At 45.3% G+C, this 20,521-nt stretch overlaps 1 protein-coding gene across 1 annotated transcript in view; it reads left to right on the forward strand.

Moving 5' to 3' along the window:
- The first annotated feature begins 696 nt into the window (after positions 1 to 696).
- Positions 697 to 20,521, forward strand: part of CDC5L (cell division cycle 5 like) — a 28,642-nt gene continuing 8,817 nt past the window's right edge. Inside the window, exons 1-12 of the mRNA XM_075860939.1 lie at positions 697 to 876; positions 4,106 to 4,209; positions 4,345 to 4,506; positions 5,327 to 5,454; positions 9,496 to 9,595; positions 9,851 to 10,069; positions 11,055 to 11,202; positions 12,213 to 12,401; positions 13,778 to 13,926; positions 14,858 to 15,020; positions 18,406 to 18,570; positions 19,736 to 19,816. Of these exons, the coding sequence (XP_075717054.1) occupies positions 832 to 876; positions 4,106 to 4,209; positions 4,345 to 4,506; positions 5,327 to 5,454; positions 9,496 to 9,595; positions 9,851 to 10,069; positions 11,055 to 11,202; positions 12,213 to 12,401; positions 13,778 to 13,926; positions 14,858 to 15,020; positions 18,406 to 18,570; positions 19,736 to 19,816 (1,653 nt within the window). The 5' untranslated portion in view covers positions 697 to 831. The remainder of the gene's footprint in view (positions 877 to 4,105; positions 4,210 to 4,344; positions 4,507 to 5,326; positions 5,455 to 9,495; positions 9,596 to 9,850; positions 10,070 to 11,054; positions 11,203 to 12,212; positions 12,402 to 13,777; positions 13,927 to 14,857; positions 15,021 to 18,405; positions 18,571 to 19,735; positions 19,817 to 20,521) is intronic.

A 20,521-nucleotide genomic window follows, 5' to 3' on the forward strand; every position in this document is an offset into this window, starting at 1 on the left:
TGTATTGCATCTGTCAGCCGGGCCGTGCAGCACAACTGTGGCCATGCGCCAATCATTTCCCCCTTCAGCCGAAAATACCCCCCCCACATACTCACCTCAGCGCTCCTCTCCTCCCCTCTCCGGCTCCTTCATCATTCTAGCGAGGCTCATACAAGGACCTGACGTCGAGCAGCGCCAGGGCCTTATATGCGACGCAGCACTTTAACGCCATCATTACGTTGTATGAGCTGCGCCGGAGTGATGAGGGAGCCGGAGGGAAGGACTGGAGAGGAGAGTATCATTTGTTTGGGGGATTATTATTTTTTCTTTTATTTATTTAATAACTGTCCCGTAGAAGGTGCGGGGAAAGTAGACTGGTCGGGTGGTGGCAAGGTATGGGCCCAGCATGGACCACTACCTTGCTACACCCCACAGAGTGAAATCGGCTGGCGTAGATTTAGACTATAATGGCGTAAATGATCATATATTTGGTGGGCTGCTGTGGCCACGCTCCGGTTCCACAAAAGTGGTGAGGGTGGCGCAAAAAAAAGGGACTATTGGGCCCTCTTGCTACTTTTCTATGCCACTTAGGACAATCCATGACCCCTGTGGGTCTCCTGTACATTTCTGTAATAAAGTTTTGTGAAGCTGAGGGGGGAGGCTGCAGTAACAGTTCCGGCCTCCGGTCAGCAGAGGGCGCTGTGCTAATCACAGTCTTCACATTAGACGCTCTGCACGCCCCTGAACTGCGCGTCACCAGCAACCACAACAAGCGGCCGCGGTGTCGCGTGTTCCCGGTGTCGACCGATTACCGGACGTTATTCCCTGTGACGGAGAGCGCGCACCGCAGCCATGCCGCGTATCATGATAAAAGGAGGGGTGTGGAGGAACACGGAGGTGAGGAGAGAGCGCTATGCGGGGCCGGGAGAGGCCTCCATGCTGCCGGTTCTGCGGCCTGTGTGGTGCTCGGAGCCGCCGCTGCACAATGATAAGATACACGGCTGCTAGTCGGACTAGTAGTTCTTTACAGCAGCATGCTGGGAGCAGTTGTTCATTACACCAGAGCATGCTGGGAGCAGTAGTTCGACCTGTGCGGCAGAGCATGCTGGGACTACTATGGGGCTGTTGCTGGGACTTGCAGTGCCTCCTGAGCTTGTTGTTAGAATATGCTGGGAGTTGTAGTTCCTCTACAGCAGCAGAGGCCACATGCCTGGACTTGTAGCCCTTCGTATTTCTGGTAATCTTTTAGTGCTCTATGACTTGGAGCTAGGTAGAACTACAAGTACTAGAATTCCACAGTAACATACAGCGCCTATAGAGCTACAAGTGTCAGCAGGCTCGGTCAGGTCATCAGCGGCTTCTGTCCAGAAATCTATTTTTACCTGGGAGTTGTAGTCTTTACACTTCTGCTGGGTAGGTATTTAAAGCTTGCTGGGACTTGTAGTCCTGCAGGTCGTTGCCGTCTAGGTGGCAGGTCCCAATGGTCTGCGATCAGGAGAGCACTCCGAGCTGGTCTGAACTGTTCCTAAGCAGAGTCACTTCTTTACATTGTGGGTTTAAGAACCTCTGGGCAGTCAAATGTCAGGAGCCCGACTCTCAGAAAGACCATGAAGACTCGGGACAGATTATAAAAGTCGAAAAAAGAAAAAAAATAGTTACGTAGCCGCGCCGCATAAGTCTGTACTTGCCCACCCCTTCCTAGCGCTGCCTGTCTCTGCTGCCGTCGTGTCACATATTGATGGTATGCAAAAAAAACTTGAGGACAGAATCCGTATGGCAAAGGTGTAAACGTGTTTAAAGAGGCTCTGTCACCACATTATAAGTGCCCGATCTCCTACATAATGTGATCGGCGCTGTAATGTAGGTGACCGCAGTGCTTATTTTAAAAAAAAATGATCCATTTTCACCACTTTATTAGCTATTTTAGATTTATGCTAATGAGTGTCTTAATTCCCAACTGGGCATATTTTTACTTTAGACCAACTGGGCGTTGTACAGGGGAGTGTATGACGCTGACCAATCAGTGACCAATCAGCGTCATGCACTTCTCTCCATTCATTTAAACATCACATAGGGATCCTGCTAGATACTTATGTGCTTTCTTAGACTGGGTTCACACACACTATTTACGGACGTAATTCGGGCGTTTTAGCCCTGAATTACGTCCGAAAATTCGGCTCAAAAGCATTGGCAAACATCTGCCCATTCATTTGAATGGGTCTTACGATGTTCTGTGCCGACGGTCATTTTTTTACGAGCCGCTGTCAAGAGGCGGCGCGTAAAAGACGCCCGCGTCAAAGAAGTGCCTGTCACTTCTTGAGACGTAAATGGAGCCGTTTCCCATTGACACCATGGAAAAACAGCTACAATAAAGCGCCTGCACATGCCATGACGGCTGAAATTACGGAGCTGTCTTCTCCTGAAAACAGCCCCGTAATTTCAGCCGTTACGGACGCTGCCGTGTGAACATACCCTTATACTAACACATTAACGATACTGAAGTGTTTAGACAGTGAATAGACATTCCGCGGGATGTCTATTCATAATCTCTGCACTTTGTTACTCTGTCTGTGGTAGTTACAGCAGAGGAAGCGTGATCTCGCGAGATTACGCGGTAAATGACGGGTTACAACGAGATGACGCTTCCTCTGCTGTAACTACCACAGGCAGAGTAACGAAGTGCAGGGATTGTGAATAGACATCCCGTGGAATGTCTATTCACTGTCTAAACACTTCAGTATTAATGTGTCAGTATAAGAGAGCACATAAGGATCTAGCAGGATCCCTATGTGCTGTATAAATGAATGGAGAGGAGTGCATGATGCTGATTGGTCAGTGTTATACACTCCTCTGTACAACGCCCACTTGGTCTAAAGTAAAAATACGCCCACTTGGGCATTAAGAAAGCTCATTAGCATAAATCTAAAATCGCTAATAAAGTGGTGAAAATAGATCGTTTTATTAAATAAAAAGCACTGCTGTCACCTACATTATAGCGCTGATCTCCTTATGTAGGAGACAGGGCACTTGTAATGTGGTGACAGAGCCTCTTTACTTAATTAGCAGGAGTGGTAACGTGTCACTTTGTTATTAGGATGTGTTCATTGAACCCTTTTACACCTTTGCCATACGGATGGCGTCCAAGTTTTTTTGCATCAATTGATCGTCCAGAAAGGATCTCTGGACTTGGAATTTGCATCCCGCTGAAATCGAGTGGAGATATCCCAAGTGAGTGAGTGCTGTGGATAACCAGTACACCGCATATTGATGGTGTGTGACGTGGCCGAGGCGGGGACATCCTCTCTGTACGGAGGTTCCATACATTGCACATACAGAGAGAGGAGGGGGGACATGCACGGACCTGAGCCCCGCAGCAGTGTCGGAGGGAGGGCATTTTTTTCTTTTATACATGTAATTGAGGAGCAGTCTTTCTTATTCATCATAAATAACACAGGCTACAGATTTGCGCACAGAAAGTCCGCCGCAGATTACCGTCCCAGCCATGCGGATGAGATCTGATCCACGTGCTGCAGAACATTCTCCACACAGATATCAGAGCACGCTGCTGATTTTCATGCTCATTTTGTTAAAGGGTAACTGAATTTAAAAAAAACAAAACTGGACATGTCATAGTGACGTGACAGAAGTCTTGGTCGGTGGTGGTCCGAGCACTGCGACCCCCACCGATCCCTAAAACGAAGCAGCAGAAGCGCTCGTCTGGGAGCTGTGCCCCTTTATTTCTGATCGGAAAGCTGAGCGAGCAGTATAGACTTTCTATTGAGCCCGTACACCGCTCCGAGGAAGGTCGATCAGAAACGAAGCGGCACGGCTCTCACCTGAGCGCTTTTGTCACTTTGTTTTAGCGATCGGTAGGGGTCTCAGTGCTCGGACCCCACTGATCAAAATTTCTGACTTGTCACTGTATGTCAAAAGTCTTTTTTTTAAAAAGTTTAGTTCCCCTTTAAGGATGTTCACAGGGGATTTCACGCTTTTTAATATAGAAGGGGTGAATCCGCACCACAATTCGCGCTTATTCCGTTTGGTTTAGCTGCGGATAAATCCACTACAAATTGGCCACGTGTGGGTGCACATTTTACTTATTACATTTTTTTTATTTCTCTAATAGGATGAAATCCTGAAGGCGGCTGTTATGAAATATGGCAAAAACCAGTGGTCTCGTATCGCCTCTTTGCTGCACAGGAAGTCCGCCAAGCAGTGCAAAGCCCGATGGTAATGTGGACGTCTCGTGTCCTAGTGAATCATCATGCAGAAAGATAGCGCCCTTTTCTCTACCAACCAGACGTGGCACCCAAAAGCTGCCGGCTGGGAAGTGTCCTGACTGCTGTTCTCTCCTGTGATCTGTAGGTATGAGTGGCTGGACCCCAGTATCAAGAAGACCGAGTGGTCACGTGAGGAGGAAGAGAAGCTGCTGCATCTGGCCAAGCTAATGCCCACGCAGTGGCGAACGATCGCCCCGATCATCGGCAGGACGGCCGCCCAGTGTTTGGAGCACTATGAGTACTTACTGTAAGTAACACTGGGTATACAGGAACCCTGCACACTAATGGCTCTCCGTCCTGAGGGGAGCCCCCACCTATGACGTGTATATACCCAGGTTATGTATATAGTGCTTAGTCATTGCATACTGCAGTAATTCACAACTTTTTTTTTTTTAGCATTGGGCGACCCCCCTACATACATACATTCCCCTGTGTGTTTTCAGTTCTTCACTAGTGAATAGGATTTTTCTTATTTGCATTCAGAAGTGGGAAACCAGTACAAATCTAGTACTTCACAGCTCTCCGCTGACTTTTTACAGCTGAGATTTTGTTCCAGTTGTATCCAGTCATATTTTACCTGCCCTGATACATTGTAGCAAACTACCAGAAAAAGAGATTTTTGCTGTATTCATCTGAGGACTCCCCAGGAAGCAGTGCATTATGGGAGTACAGTTGATACACAGTTTTACTTTAGTTCTGCGAGATCTGCTCTCCTTTTATTTTTTTGGGGAATGTTATTCTTCTCCATCGCAGCCCTTGATATGAATGGACAAGGCAACGTTATATGGAGATCGAAACGGAAATCTCAGAAGTGCCGTTACATGCTGGTAAACGTAACGATCGACTAATGTTGGCTTGCTGGGAGTTGTAGTTTCGCAACAGCTGGAACCGCAGGTTGGAGACTCCTGATCTATTGTGTATGGGAATAGCCTGACTGAAGGAAGGGTCAGAAAGGTTGGATTTAAACTCTTCCGATACGGTTTCCTCCAGAGATAAGTAGCGGCAGACGTGTCTGGTAACCGCTTATCCACAATTGAATTCAATTATTTTTCATTTTCCCTTTTCAGAGATAAGGCCGCTCAGAGGGATAATGAGGAGGAGGCGGCCGATGACCCTCGAAAGCTTAAACCTGGAGAAATCGACCCAAATCCTGAGACCAAACCTGCCAGGCCGGACCCTGTGGATATGGATGAAGGTATAGTAGCGGTTTGGGTTTTTTATATACCAGTGGATTATGCTGTAGGGACACTGATATCACCCTCTGCGCATTGCAATTTACCACGACATCTTTCAAGCTCTTGTATTATCTTCTACTGGTGAAAAACCATAACACTGATTTTCATTGAAGGTTTTAATGGGATATAAAGGGTATGTCCACTTTCGCACATTTTTAAAATATGATTCCAATGCATAGAAAATAAAAAATGAAGCAATTTGAAAAAAGCCAAAGATCCCCCTTTTTGTGTCTACAGTTCATATACATTCCTGTATATCCAAGGCAACAGACTACAAAGAAGCCCTGCGTAGTCTGATCCTGCAGTCACACTCCCTTCCGTCAATCCACTACTTACTAACGGAAAGCAATATGACTGCAGGGTCAGACCAGGCAGGATTTGTTCGGTTACCAGGGAAATATATAGGCCTGTATAGTAGCTGTAGACACAAAATGATAGGGATTTTTTAAATAAGATCATTTGCCTTTAAATCCCCAGAGCAAGCTTCCATTCTATTCGTGCATCTACACGGTGCCTCAACAAAGTTGAGGTGTTTGGCACAGTAGCACCCACTAAATGGTGAGACAGTTGGGGGCACCGTGTTCAGAGGCTGCAGAGATGTGTGTCCTGTGGGCCTTCTCTACTTCTCTGAATGGCTGAGTGGGCTCATAGATGGGAGTTTATTGGAAAATTATTTCTTATCCCTTTTATCATCACTTAATGTACCGTTCCTCTGTTATTCCACCTACAAATTTTTAACTAAATTGATAACTGGGTGAAACCAGTTGGAGGTGTGTCCCTACACAGACTGATGCTGTCCAATCACCAATCAGTGCTGACAGACTGTGTAAAGTCCCAGTTGTCAATTTTTTTTATAAATTTGTAGGAGGAATAATAGAGGAACGGCTCCATACAGAGTTCCAAGAAAAGATGTTGCAGAATAGTTATTAACCCCTTAGTGACCACCAATACGCCTTTTAACGTTCGCCTAGTCTAAGTCCTGCACGGGTCTCCTGTGCAGGCAGGAGCCGGGGCTCTGCTGTCTGATGACAGCTGAGCTCCTGCTCCAACGCCCGCGATCGAAGTTTACTTCGATCGCGGCCGTTTAACCCGTTAAATGCCGCCGTCAATAGCGACCGCGGCATTTAACTTTGTTTACAGAGGGAGTGCGCTCCCTCTGTCACCCATCGGCGGCCCGCGAATGCAATCGCGGGTCTCCGATGGGGTGTCATGGCAGCCGGGGGACTGATAAAAGCCCCCAGGTCTGCCCTGGACATATGCCTGTTAGGACGCGCCGGAGGCACGTCCTAAAAGATTGCCTGTCAGATTTACACTGACAGGCAATAATGCTCTGGTATACGAAGTATACCAGAGCATTATAGCAGCGATCGGAAGATCGCACAGTAAAGTCCCCTAGTGGGACTAATAAAATCAGTCATCAAAGTGAAATAAAGATTATTAATAAAAAGTACAGTAAAAAAATAAAACATTTTTTTCCATAAAAAGTGGTTTTATTTAGTAAAAGTGTAAAAAAAAAAAAATAATTACACATATGTGGTATCGCCGCGACCGTAATGACTCCATTAATAAAGTTAATATGTCATTTAAACCGCAAGGTGAACACCGTAAAAAAAAACGCAAAAAACTATGGCGAAATTGCAATTTTTTTCCATTGCCCCCCAAAAAAGTCATAATAAAAATGAATTAATAAGTCCCATATACCCCAAAACAGTACCAATCAAGACTACGTCTCGTCCCGCAGAAAACAAGCCCAAAAAATCACTACATTGATGGAAAAATAAAAAAATGACAGCTCTTGGAAAGCGACGATGCAAAAACAAATAATGTTAGTTCAAAAGTGTTTTTATTGTGCAAAAGTCGTAAAACATAAAAACCTCTACACATGTGGTATCGCCGTAATCGTACCGACCCATAGAATAAAGGTAACATGTTATTTACGTCGCATAGTGAACGGCGTCAATTTAAAAACGCATTGAACAATGGCGGAATTTCAGTTTTTTTTTTTTATAATTCCCCCAAAAAAAGTTCATAAAAGTTAATAAAAAAATTATATGTACCCAAAAATGGTGCCATTAAAAAGCACAACTAATCCCGCAAAAAACAAGTCCTCATACAGCTATGTAGACGAAAAAATAAAAACGTTATAGCTCTTTGAATGCGACTATAGAAAAACGAATAAAATAGCTTGGTCATTAGGGCCTAAAATGGGCTGGTCACTAAGGGGTTAAATGGGGAATACAATTATTTACTAAAACAGACATGTCCGGAGAGGTGACCGCTCCTCTTTAAAGGAAAAGTGTCATGAATTTCATTTTAGTTTCATTATTTAGATTTAAGTATAAGGCTATGTTCACACGGAGTATTTTGGGGGAGGAATATCTGCCTCAAAATTCCGTTTGGAACTTTGAGGCAGATATTCCTCTCCCTGCATGCCGATTTTCGCGGCAATTATCGCGCCATTTTTCGCCCGCGGCCATTGAGCGCCGCGGGCATAAAACAGCGCAAAATACGCTTTCTCCTGCCTCCCATTGAAGTCAATGGGAGGTCAGAGGCGGAAGTGCCCGAAGATAGGGCATGTCGCTTCTTTTTCCCGCGAGGCAGTTTTACTGCTCGCGGGAAAAAGACGCCGACGCCTCTCATTGAAATCAATGGGAGGCGTTCTCGGGCCGTTTCTGCCGAGTTTTGCAACGCGGTTTCCGCGTCAAAAAACTTGGCAAAATACCCCGTGTGAGCATAGCCTATAGATGGAAAATGAGTTTGTTTTATTTTTAAGTGTTGCAGGTATTTATTTATGAAAACGTCATTGTGGGTATTGTCTGTATAGAAAGTGCAGCAAGAGGTGTGTGCTTTATGGCAGCTGAGAAGAACAGAAGTTCATTGACTGAGAAGTCTCTAAGATTCTTACAGTCTGCAGGAAGAGATGGAGCACAGCCTCTCCCCCGGAGACCAGGGTGTGACGGGGGAGCTGTATGCAGAGCCTTATCAGTGTATATAGAGTTAGGGTTCTGTTACACCGGCCAATTTTGGTCATAAAAACGAGCGCGGATCCGATAAATACAATGGAGCGGACCTCAATAGTTGGTGGGCAAGCAACAGTTAAATTTAAAAAAAGCTGCCTGCCGGCAGAAATAACGTTGGCGTTGGCCCCGATACCCCTGAGGACGCTACATCATAGCGAAACATGTCGGGGGGGCTTCTACCTTTGAATCTAACTAATAACTAACTGCATGTAGCGCTCTGTGGTTGTGGTACTTAACCCTTTCTAGACAGAGCTCTTACGTCTGGCACTGCTAATTGCTGTCAGAAATGGACATTAACTTTTAAATTTCATGTGGTCTGTCCTTGTTGCAAATTGAATAAAGACTTTTTTATTTTTACTCTTTAATAATGGTTGGAAAACAGGGCTTATTTCTGCCGGCAGGCAGCCTTTTTTGAATTGAACGGATCCGATAAATGAGACTGATCGGCACTTGTTTGCTCCTTACACAAGGAGCTATGTATGGAGACGAGCGCTTGTTGGTACGATCGCTCGTCCCCATACATTTCCATCATGTTGGCAGCACATCTCCCTGCTTACAGACGTGCTGCCGACAATGATAATATTTTGAGCTGCGTAAACAATACGATCAGCCGATGAACGAGCGGTTGCTCGGTCATCGGCTGATTTCCCTGTTTACACCGGGAATGATCGGGGAAGTGATCAATGTTATTCAGGATACAAAATCTCCACCCTGAAGGGGACACGGCACATCAGCGGGCGGGGCCTGTCATTCTACAAATCAGTAGGGGTCTCCGCTGACAGACCCACCATCCTATCTATTGATGGATCAGAAGATCGTAACGAGAAATACTTTCAGGGCCGTACCAATATTCCAATTTCCCCCACGAATGTAGCGACCAATCTGTTACTTCCTGTTTTTTTTTTGTTTCTTTTTTTTCTTTGCACCTTGTGACTTTTCTGACTCTGTAGCCTGAACGTATGCGATATCTATTACTTGCAGATGAGCTTGAGATGTTGTCTGAGGCCAGAGCTCGTCTTGCGAACACCCAGGGTAAAAAGGCCAAGAGGAAAGCCAGAGAGAAGCAGCTGGAGGAAGCGAGGTGTGTTGAGCACACAGGGTTATGGATGGATCCGATCTCCTCCTGTATTCAGTATTGTTACTTGTATGATTGAGCGGAGTCTTTTACTAGAGATGGAGACACTTCTGTCCAGCATTCTTATCCTACAAGGGTTAATATGTTCTGTATTTGTTGGACAGGTTAGTTTTAGTGATGTACCAGTTATTCCTTGTTGTGCCTGTAAATGATCTCCTGTCTTGTCTACACCTTTTTGACGATCATGTTGGTCGCTCTCAGGCGTTTGGCGGCTCTCCAGAAAAGGCGAGAGCTTCGAGCAGCGGGGATCGAGATACCGAAGAAAAGGAAAAAGAATCGCGGCGTCGACTACAATGCAGAGATTCCGTTTGAGAAGAAACCGGCCCCGGGCTTTTATGACACCTCTGAGGAGAACTATGACGCGCTGAACGCCGACTTCCGAAAACTGCGGCAGCAGGACCTGGACGGGGAGCTCCGATCGTAAGCGTTCTCTGCTAAAGACTGCGTTTAGGATGTATTCACACTAGCAGGTTTTGTGGTGCTTAAACAAAAACAAACTGCGCCACACTGCGCCGTTTTTGCCAGGCTTTTGCGTCTCAACGGCTTACTGACGCGTGACTAGTTTGCTCGTCCAGAATGACAGGATGTTGCCGCATCATGACCTGCAAACGTGTCATGCTGATCACATGGGTAGCGGCTGTAATGCACATCCGCAGCCTCGCTCTAACGACAAAGATAAGAGAAACCTCTAATCTCCGCTGTTAACGCCTTGAATGCCGTGATCAACGCTGATCGCAGTATTAAAGGGAAAGATTGAGGGGGAGGGGACCGTCCCCCCTTTGCTTGCGTCACAGGGACTCCCTGCAAACGAGGAACATGTCCTCTAGTAACAGACAGCCCCAGGTCTTATTGATGGACCTCAGGGCTGCCTGGCCTGTTAGGTTATACTTCGGTATTCCGTACACAGGCTAATGTCATAACGTATCGATATATGCCAGGACATTAAAGTTATAACATAAAAATCCTCCTTTGGGATTAAAGTTAAATTAATTTAAGAAATAGTAATGTTAAGTACAAAACATTTTTGTAAAAAAAAAACACCCACAAATGCTAATTTTTCACAATAAACAAACTTTATTATATAGAAGTCCCAAAACATAAAATAATATATACATATTTGGTGTCACGACCGTAACAACCTTTCGGGGACAAATTTGCCACTTGTGAATATGCCCTAAATGTGTTTTATGCAAAGTTAGATATTAAGTCCCCCTCCTTAATAATACAACAAGCCATAGCAAAGAACGACTGAAAGATTAATTGACATCGATTACTGAGGTCCACTTGTCCAGTTTTCCTTCGCACCTCATATCAATGGGTCAGCGTTACATTAGTCTATAGCGGGGGAGACAGAGTTTGTCTGGTTAACACAACTGAATTAATCATTTCATTATTTTGCGGCCAGTGAAAAAGAAACAAAAGAGAGAAAGAAGGACAAGCAGAATATAAAGCGGAAAAAGGAGTCTGACCTGCCGGCCGCAATCCTGCAGACTACTGTCGGGGTGTCCGAGCTGACGAAGAAGAGAAGCAAGCTGGTTCTTCCCTCACCTCAGGTTTGTATTTGTCTGTAAAGTTTGGAATTTTTATCTCTCCTTTCCAGACCTCACAGGGAACAGAATAATCCTGTGGAATAATGTTCCGGTTTCCTTCTTTACTCCCTATAAAATGCGGCACTGCTTACTCGTTGGCTTTGAAGTTACAAAGTTTTCCCAGAATCCTAAATTATAATTTATCCACAGGATAGGTGATCATATTTTGATCTGTGGAATCCCTACCGATCGTGAGAACAGGGGTCCCGATTCCCGGTATCCTCCTCACTGCACCCCCCCCCACCCTGCAGCGAGGAGGAGCTAGAATGGAGCGGCGGTCAAGCATGCGTGTGCCGTTCCGCTGACTGTCTATAGGACTGATGGAAACAACCAAGCTCTATACTTCACTGTTTCAGTCATTCACTTTTAATGGAGCAGCATCGTGCAAAATCGACCGCCGCTCCATTCAATGTCCTCCTCACTGCGGTTTGGGACCCCCGTTATCAGTGGGAGCCCCCAGTGATTCGAGTATTACGTATTCTATGGATTGGGGATAATTTATCAGTCAAAGGGGTATACAAACTACTGACATCTATGGCGTAGAATGCGCACATCTAGGGAGAATTTAGTGCTGCGAGCTGCAATTTGCCTAGCAAAAAGGCTGAGTAGCATTCATATGCCGCTCCTAAACCACGTGGTGGAGCCCTGTGGTCCCTCCGGCTAGGAAGCAGCAGCAACTACATCACTTCTATGCGCTTATTCAGAGTTGTACCTGGATATTCTTACACCTGTGTCTATTATTTTCTTTGTCGGGATTTCCGCACCGCGTGGCGCTTTTTCCTTCTGTTCTTCCTTCTTCCTCCCCGTAAGCTTGATTAACCATTCGCTTTGTGCTAAGGAATCTAAATTCCCTTTGACGGGTTTGTCCACAAGGGGGCGCTGAATGCGCCGTACTCTCACTCTGGTGGAGATATTAATAAATGTATATTATTCTACTCACAATGACTTTTTTCCGTAATCTCTTTTCCCTTTAGATTTCTGATGCAGAGTTAGAAGAAGTGGTGAAGATTGGACAGGCCAGTGAGGTTGCTCGGCAGACAGCTGAAGAATCTGGAATCACGAATTCTGCATCCAGCACCTTGTTATCGGAATATAATGTCGCTAATAACAGCATCGCCCTCAGAACACCCAAAACACCGGCCGCCCAGGACCGCATACTGCAGGTGATATAATAGCTGTCAGCCATAATGTCGTATGTTCAGAGTCCGGTAATATTATCAACCAGATATGATGCGTCCTAGTACAGTATGCCGCAACAGAAAAGTTTACTGGTCTAATCAGGAAATTGCCATTTCTGCATTCAGATGCATTAGAGCTGCGTACACAGTGGCCGGAAATCACCTGATAGGTGTCTGATTATCCAGTATTCTGAGTAAAGTATATAAACCCCACTTGTTAGCGATTTGGGGATTTAGGAAGATAGCCCAACGTAGAATGTAAAGACGCTATCCGTACAATGTGAAACAAACACGTGCCGGATTATTAGATTTTCTGAAATGAATGCTGGGTTATAGAAGATTCACTATACTATGACCTGGCGGTCCAAGTAGAGGAGTAATTGTCACTGAGACGTCATAAAACTTCAAGTGGAGACATGTCAATGTAAATATTGGCAAGCATGTGACTATGCTGCACATCGTCTATTACTATGAGGCCTGGAACTTTATTTACCTTGTTAGTTACAAGACTTAAATGGGTTTTTCAGGGACATTAATGACGTAGCCACAGAATACGCCATAAATGTCAGATAGATGTGGGACCCACCTCTGGGACCCGCACCCATCTCTAGAACGGGGCCCCATAAACTCCGTTCTAGCTTTCTCGGTTCCCGCTTCCACTTGTAATTTCCAACCATGTAAGTAGAAAACAGCATAGCTCGCTGAGCTGCGCTGTTTCTGTAACACCCATAGAAGTGAATGGCAGTTATGTGGATATGCCATAAATGTCCATGATGGGAAAACCCCTTTAAAGAAGTCCTTTTGTGCAGTAGAGAGAACCTATTTTCCTACATCCTATTAGAGAATTCTGAGTTAAAGGGTTTTCTACCTTCTGAGAACTGATGACCGATCCACCGTGTTGCAGAACTGCAGGTCCGCTTCTATTCACTTGAATACCCCAGTACTGCAGCTCATCCGCTCTTCCGTGGCCGGAGCTATCTGCTTTCGGCATGTACGGCCGGTGCACGGAGGCGTGTCGGACCCCCACAGATCATGAACTGATCTATCCGGTGGATAGGCCATTAGTTGTCAGAAGGTGGAAAACCCCTTTAATATATAGTGGGTCCTCTGTTCAGGATCCTCATTTCTTGGCCAGAGTGGATTGTGATTATAAAGACTCTCTCTTTTTCCTTATTGTCAGAGGAACCTTCTAACAGTAGGATTGTCCAAAGTGGACCCCTTTAACCTGTGGCTCTCCAGCTTTTGTAGAACTAGAGCATGCAGGATGTTGGGAGTTGTAGTTTCACTGCAGATTATGAGCCCCAGTTGTTATAGATGGACGTAAAATTGCATTTCGTCGTAATATTTTTGTGTATTTTCAGGAAGCCCAGAACCTGATGGCACTTACAAATGTGGATACTCCTCTGAAGGGTGGGCTCAACACCCCACTACATGAGAGCGACTTCTCCGGCGTTACACCACAGAGACAAGTCGTTCAGACTCCTAATACTGTGCTGTCCACACCATTCAGGTGAACCAAATTGTCATCATTCCATGTATACGGTGTGAGGTCTCCTAGAAGGAACATAGTCCTCCAAACGGCATGAGTGTCAGTAGTCAGAGACCGCAGCGTATATCTATGTATACAGGATGCAGAGCTGCTCGCCTGGAGGACCCAATTCTTAAATAAGGTTCTTTTTTATCTATACATTTCACATGGCTAAAAACGGCACAAAATTTAGTGTAGCTAAAAAGTTGCACTGTGATTGGTCAATGTGGGTGAAAACTTTTTTTTATTTTAACCGATGCTGCAGCTTTTGTTTCTTTTGCTGTTCTGAACAGTGAAGAGTTATAGGGGATCAAGACAACAACCCATCTATTAAACTAAAGATGGCCAGGTCGTCAACTAATTGCCCGGGTCCCCGACTAAATCAGCTGTTACTGTCCGAGGAGCTGCAGTCAGCCAGACATTTCACGCTGAAGGGCAAATGTATTATATGCTGGCCATTAAAAAGAATGGCTGGACCGGAACACCAAAGCAAGAGCTTCTGATTTGTCTCATAGAGAGGAGTCCGGAGTGAGTGTCCCTCTCCATAATGTCTTATCCCCATGAGATACTCTCTTTTTGGGATTATCTCATGGGTGTTCCTCCATTTTATGTAATGGATCGGGGCAGCCTTGCAAAGTTCTTCCGGTGGGAGACTAAGCCGGGGCAGCAGCCGGTCTAGTTTACAAGGCCGTCCTGCCAAGCTGGAAGCCTCCCTTGCAAACCTCCTATAAATTGTGGCTTTACAGTGGAGGCTTCTACATTGCCACATACTGACCCTATGGTCTGATCGTAGCTTCCACTAGTTTTTATACATGAGGCGCTGTGCGGTTTGCTCTACGTTAATAATTGCTGGGACTGATACGATTTAGTATCTATAACTGGTTTTGACCGTTTTACTCTTTCCGTTTTCTAGAACCCCATCTCAAAGTTCAGAAGGATTGACCCCGCGAAGTGGCATGACCCCGAAGCCAGTTATTGGAGCCACCCCAGGGAGGACGCCGCTGCGTGACAAGCTGAACATCAATCCAGAGGACGGATCAGTGGATTACAATGATCCAACGTATATTAAACATCTGGTAAATAACATTAGAAAATATATATTCCGGTACTAAGACGTACTAGCATTTAAAAGATGGTGAACGTGCTTCAGGGGCAACATTTTTACACTTTGAGGGCCTTCGTTTAAAGGAAAAAGGTGTCATAAAAAAAAAAGTAGTGTTTTTTTTTTAAAGTGTTTTTATTTAATTAAATATTTGATTTTATTTTTCTTTTATTTTTATGGGGACTGCCATTTTTTATTGCATCTGTGTATGTCTCTTCACGACACAGGGCATAGGAAATGGGGTCGGCTCCCGACTATCTCCTCCTATGCTTCTGTCGTCCTGACTGCGCATGCTCCGGCATGCGCACTTCATAGCGACCAGCATAGAAGCCAGGTTGTAGGGGGAAAGCCGGTAAGGTGTGTGTGCGTGCGTGCGTGCGTCAGTCAGTCAGTCCTTTGTTTTTTTCGTCTTGCATGTTCCGCTGGACCCATTGGACTACGTCATAGATTCGCTGGACTACTGTGATGATCATACATTACTAAGGCGGGGCTTAGTGTCAGCCAGTAACAAGGCTAGCACAACCGCCCTATTACCCCGCTACCCACCGCCACCAGGAGTGTTGGCAAGAGCCGGGTGCAGTCCAGTACTCCACCATCTGGAGCAGTGGTCGGGTAGTGGGGTGACTGCAGGCTGGTGGTATTATGCTGGGATGAGCCAAACACCGTGGACTTTCCCACCCTTGTAATGCGAGGCTGTGGCTGCTGATTATGAAAAATGGCTGGGGACCTGCAGTCGCCCCAGTACCCGACCATTGTGGCAGAGGGTCGGGTACTTGATCGTACCCGGCTCTTCCCAAACTCCTGGTGGCAGCGGGTCCCGGGGTAATAATGGGGGATAGTGCTAGCCTTTCCTAAGCCCTGCCTAAGTCATGGACGCTGTTAAACAGAAAACTGCCGTTACTAAGGCACTAATAAAATATTGACATAATGACATACGAAAAAAAAAATTTATTGAAAAAAAACTCCCCCACACAATCCTCGTTAACCATTTTATTTTTTAAAAAAACCGTAGATGATCGCAGTAGTCCAGCGAATCGATGACGTATTCCAATCGGTCCAGCGGAACCAGCTACACATTAAAAGAAAGTTAGTAATATGAAAATTTCCCAAGAACGGATTTCCGGCTTCTCCCCAGCGCTGCAATAGAAACTAGGGGTCAATGAAAAATAATTCCCTTAGGGCATGTTCACATGACGCTCCAAAAAAATAAAAAAAATGACGTGTAAACGTGTCAAATACACCAGCATTTCTCGTGAAGCACCTTTTAAAATAGACTTTTTTTTTATTACGCATTTTGTGTGCGCTTTTTTTGCACGGAATTAGGGCTCCCACTGACTAAGAACATTTGGCGCATTTTACGCACCGCAGAATTGACCACATGCTGCTTTTTTGGTGCTGGGCGTTTTTTTTTGTTTTTATTTTAAAACGCTTGCGTAATAAAGCATGTTGTATGTACTAACGCCTCGCTTTCCCATTGATGTAAATGGGGCGCTTAATCAAGCCTTTTTTGACGTGTTTTTCAGAGCACCAAAAAATGCATCCAATAAAAGTCATTTAAAACAGGGTCTTCCCTCTGGACTCCTCATTCTCAGCCTTTTGGTGTGACCTAGAGCTGCTGACATTGTACAATCACGCCCAAAATGGAGCTGGACAATGCTTGGCGTTTTGAAGACACCTTTTCCTGGCTTGTAGCCAAAAACAGGGAGGGGGCGGGTGAGTCTCCCTCCAGTATTTGCAGCGGCTGTGAGTCGGGTCACTTTGCCTGGTTCACCTTGCTGTAATTCTGGGAAGAGCTCCCTCTGGTGGCCAACATAGGAAAATATGTAAACGTATTTAATTTTTAATACTTCCCACCTTGTGGAAAGAAAAAAAAATACACTCAAAAAATATAATAAGAATAAGTAACTTTTAAATTTACGACAGATTCCCTTTAAAGAGAACCTTTCACCTGCTCATGTAATAGGCAGGGCTGTACAAACCTCACTATAAACTTTCTTCTTATCTTCGTTATTTAGATATTGGTGCTGTTATATTTGGCACCTGATATTTAAATAACCCCCTGAACTGTCAATGGGGCGTGTAATTGGCAAGGGGGCATGTAACATTTCAGTGACACTGTCCAATCTGCTACGGACTGTGTCACAGCAAGAGCTGGAGAGGTGAGCGCGTGTGCACGCAGCTCCACCGCCAGCACGGAACAGAAGAGGAGTAGGGAGTATCTGCGGCATCGGAGCTGTGCGCGCGCTCTCACTCAGTTTTCAGCTCTTGGCAGACAAGTACAAGACTGTGACCTGTCGCCAGAGATCACACAGTCCTGTCCTTGTCTGCCAAGAGCTGAAAACTGAGTGAGAGCGCGCGCACAGCTCAAAGCTGATTGGACAGTGACACAGGGATGTTACACGCCCCCTTGACATTACATGCCCCCTTGACATTACACGCCCCCTTGACATTACACAGGATTATTTGAATATCGGGCGCCAAATATAACGGCACCGATATCTAAATAACGGAGGAGGGTAGGAAAAAAATGTAAGTGCACCAGAGTCTGTGCAGCCCTCCCCATTAGATGCTGCACATAAATGGGCAGGTGAAAGGTTCTATTTAATGCAGGGATTTAATGAACACCAAATGGAATCGCTGTCATACTCCGTCCCCTCAGGCCTGGCACTAGGTATATATCCGTTTTGCCTGGAGTGTCCCTTTGAGTGAGTCCCTCTCGTCTGGTTGGCTTCATGTGGAGTGTCTCTTTAAGTGAGTCCCTCTTGTCTGGTTGGCTTCATGTGGAGTGTCCCTTTGAGTGAGTCCCTCTTGTCTGGTTGGCTTCATGTGGAGTGTCCCTTTGAGTGAGTCCCTCTTGTCTGGTTGGCTTCATGTGGAGTGTCCCTTTGAGTGAGTCCCTCTTGTCTGGTTGGCTTCACGTGGAGTGTCCCTTTGAGTGAGTCCCTCTTGTCTGGTTGGCTTCATGTGGAGTGTCCCTTTGAGTGAGTCCCTCTTGTCTGGTTGGCTTCACGGCTCTGTTCTTGCTAAGGGGAAGTTAATGCAGCCAAGAACGGCTCAGTACTTTTCATCGAGCGCACGCCTTTGGGAAATAGGGTTGGTGCGGTTCCTCCCGCTATCTTGTTTCTATTAGGACATCTAGTAGGTGCCCTTATTTATAGAGTTTTTGCCACTTTGACTAAATCGAGTTTTAAAATCTCAGTCTGAATACTATAAACTTTACCTTTCCGATATTCAGTCCGGGCTCACTAAGTTTTTAGATAAAGATGAATGTGAAGACCAGCAGAATAGGCATCGCGGGGAGGCAAGATGGATAAATGTGATGAATATATTTCATATCGTTTTTTATCTGTTGCTCGCAGGAAAGAGAGTCCCGGGAACAGCTACGTCTTGGCCTAATGTCTCTGCCAGTTCCGAAAAATGACTTTGAGATCGTCTTGCCAGAAAATGCAGAGCGAGAACTGGAGGAGCGAGACCAAGAAGACTCATTTATAGAAGACGCAGCAGATGTGGAGTCCCGCAAACAGGTACTGATTTATCGATGGATCAGACATGCCGTGTGTGTGTGTGTGTGTGTATGTATATATATAATATGTCTATCAATACCACTTTATTAATACATATTAATAAAGGGCTTTTCTGCCAAACAACCTATATCAAATCCCACCGCTGGTCACCCAGACCAATCACCAGTACGAGAAGTTTGACTAGCTGTGTGCTGCTGCGGAGAAGAAGCCGGGTGAGTTGGGAAAACCCCTGCCAAGTAATGCAGTGGGTACTGTTGAATCGGCTGAACAGAACCGGGGGATTGTCCAAGAGGCACCACCAGGCTGCAGCTGCAACTAGTTTCAGCACACAGGTGCCATGGCCGTGACCACATGGGGTATCCCAGCCAATCGGGCTGAGAGGCAATGTATTTAGAATATAGACCCGCTTTTGAGCGGTGCCAGAACTTTATTTCAGAGCGTTGTTCAGCATGTGCAATATCACTGGCATATGGGGCCCTAACAATGGCCGTCAGGTCTGCCACGTGTGAGCGCCTATGTTGCCCTGCCTGACAACCATGGTAAATTACTATACAGAAGAATTGCAGTGTATTATTGAAGCCATCAGCAGATCGGATTGGAAGTTAATACCAAAAAAAACAATGACTGATGTGCTTAAAAGTATCTATATATCTTAGTATTTCCCAACTCTTGGAAATTGTTATAATGGAATCCATAGTTGTAAAGACGATGCTTTCCTAAAAAAAAAAAGAATCAACTCTTCATCATAAACCTTTTTCATAGGCCGAATTCAGACGGACGTGGGAAAACTCGGATGTGAAAACCATGCCGGGTCCTATTTTCACGGATTCCTGTAGACTTGAGTCTTATGAGGGATACGTGAAAACGGAAGAAAATAGGACATGTTCTATTTTTCAACGGACCCTTTACATGGTTGTCATCGGGGGGGGGGGGGGGGGGGTACAGGCCTCAAACCGCTGCTGGCTTTACTTGTGTAGCTTGTAACCATCCTGCTGTCACAAGCCTGATCATGTTTAGTTGGTCATCGCCGGCATCACTATGTACACTAAGCTATGAATTATTAAAAATGAAAAATAAATGGTAAAGTGCTCTTGTGTATTTTACATGTGACATGTTTTGTGGGGGGGAAATATTACTGTCCGAACTGAATTCTTTATATTTTCAGGCAATTCGAGATGCACAACGAGCGAAGGAACTGAAGCAGAGACATAAAGCTATTCAGAAGGACTTACCAAGACCCTCTGAGGTGAGCAGGCGCTCCTTTATCTCCTTGTAATGGAGTTGGTGACTAGAATAGACCATATAGTTTTACTGAAGGTCGGCCCGCTGTATGTTTATGGCATTACACCGCTGTCACAGACTGCCGAGCACCCAGGAGAACAAAAAAGAGAAGAAGCCGTTCAACACTTCTGTCTGCTGATTCCTATGTACAGCACTTAATGTTGGCAATTTATTAAGACTGATGTTGCGCACACCTGTCCTAAACTAAAGTACATTGCAGTGAAATGCGCCTTAATCATTTAGGCTCATCTCGGGCAGTCCTAAAGACAGAAAATTAAATCTACACTCCCCACTTTTTAAAAGTGTTGAAAAAGGAGAAAGGGACAACAATTTCCTGTAGCTTTTTTAGATTTATCCTCTGGGTTAGTCAACCTTTTGCAGTTAAATTAATCAACTTTGCAAATATTAAGTCGTACTGTTTAGTGTATACAGCGATTTATGCAGAGCAGTGTGTCTCCATGGTTACAGACTACAAATAAACCCTGTGTAGTCAGATCCTTCTGTCACACTTCCTGCCATCTATCCTTTATTACTTGCTAACCTACTGATTGTTAGAAGTGGGAGACAGATGGGTGGGAGTGTTACTGCAAGATCTGACCACACCGGGTATGTAGTCTGTTACCGTAAAGACACCTAGGCCTGCAAAGGGCCTGTCGACACAAAACGATCG

This window comes from Rhinoderma darwinii, chromosome 4 (assembly GCF_050947455.1).
Source record: "Rhinoderma darwinii isolate aRhiDar2 chromosome 4, aRhiDar2.hap1, whole genome shotgun sequence".
In the NCBI taxonomy this organism is placed as follows: Eukaryota; Metazoa; Chordata; class Amphibia; order Anura; family Rhinodermatidae; genus Rhinoderma; species Rhinoderma darwinii.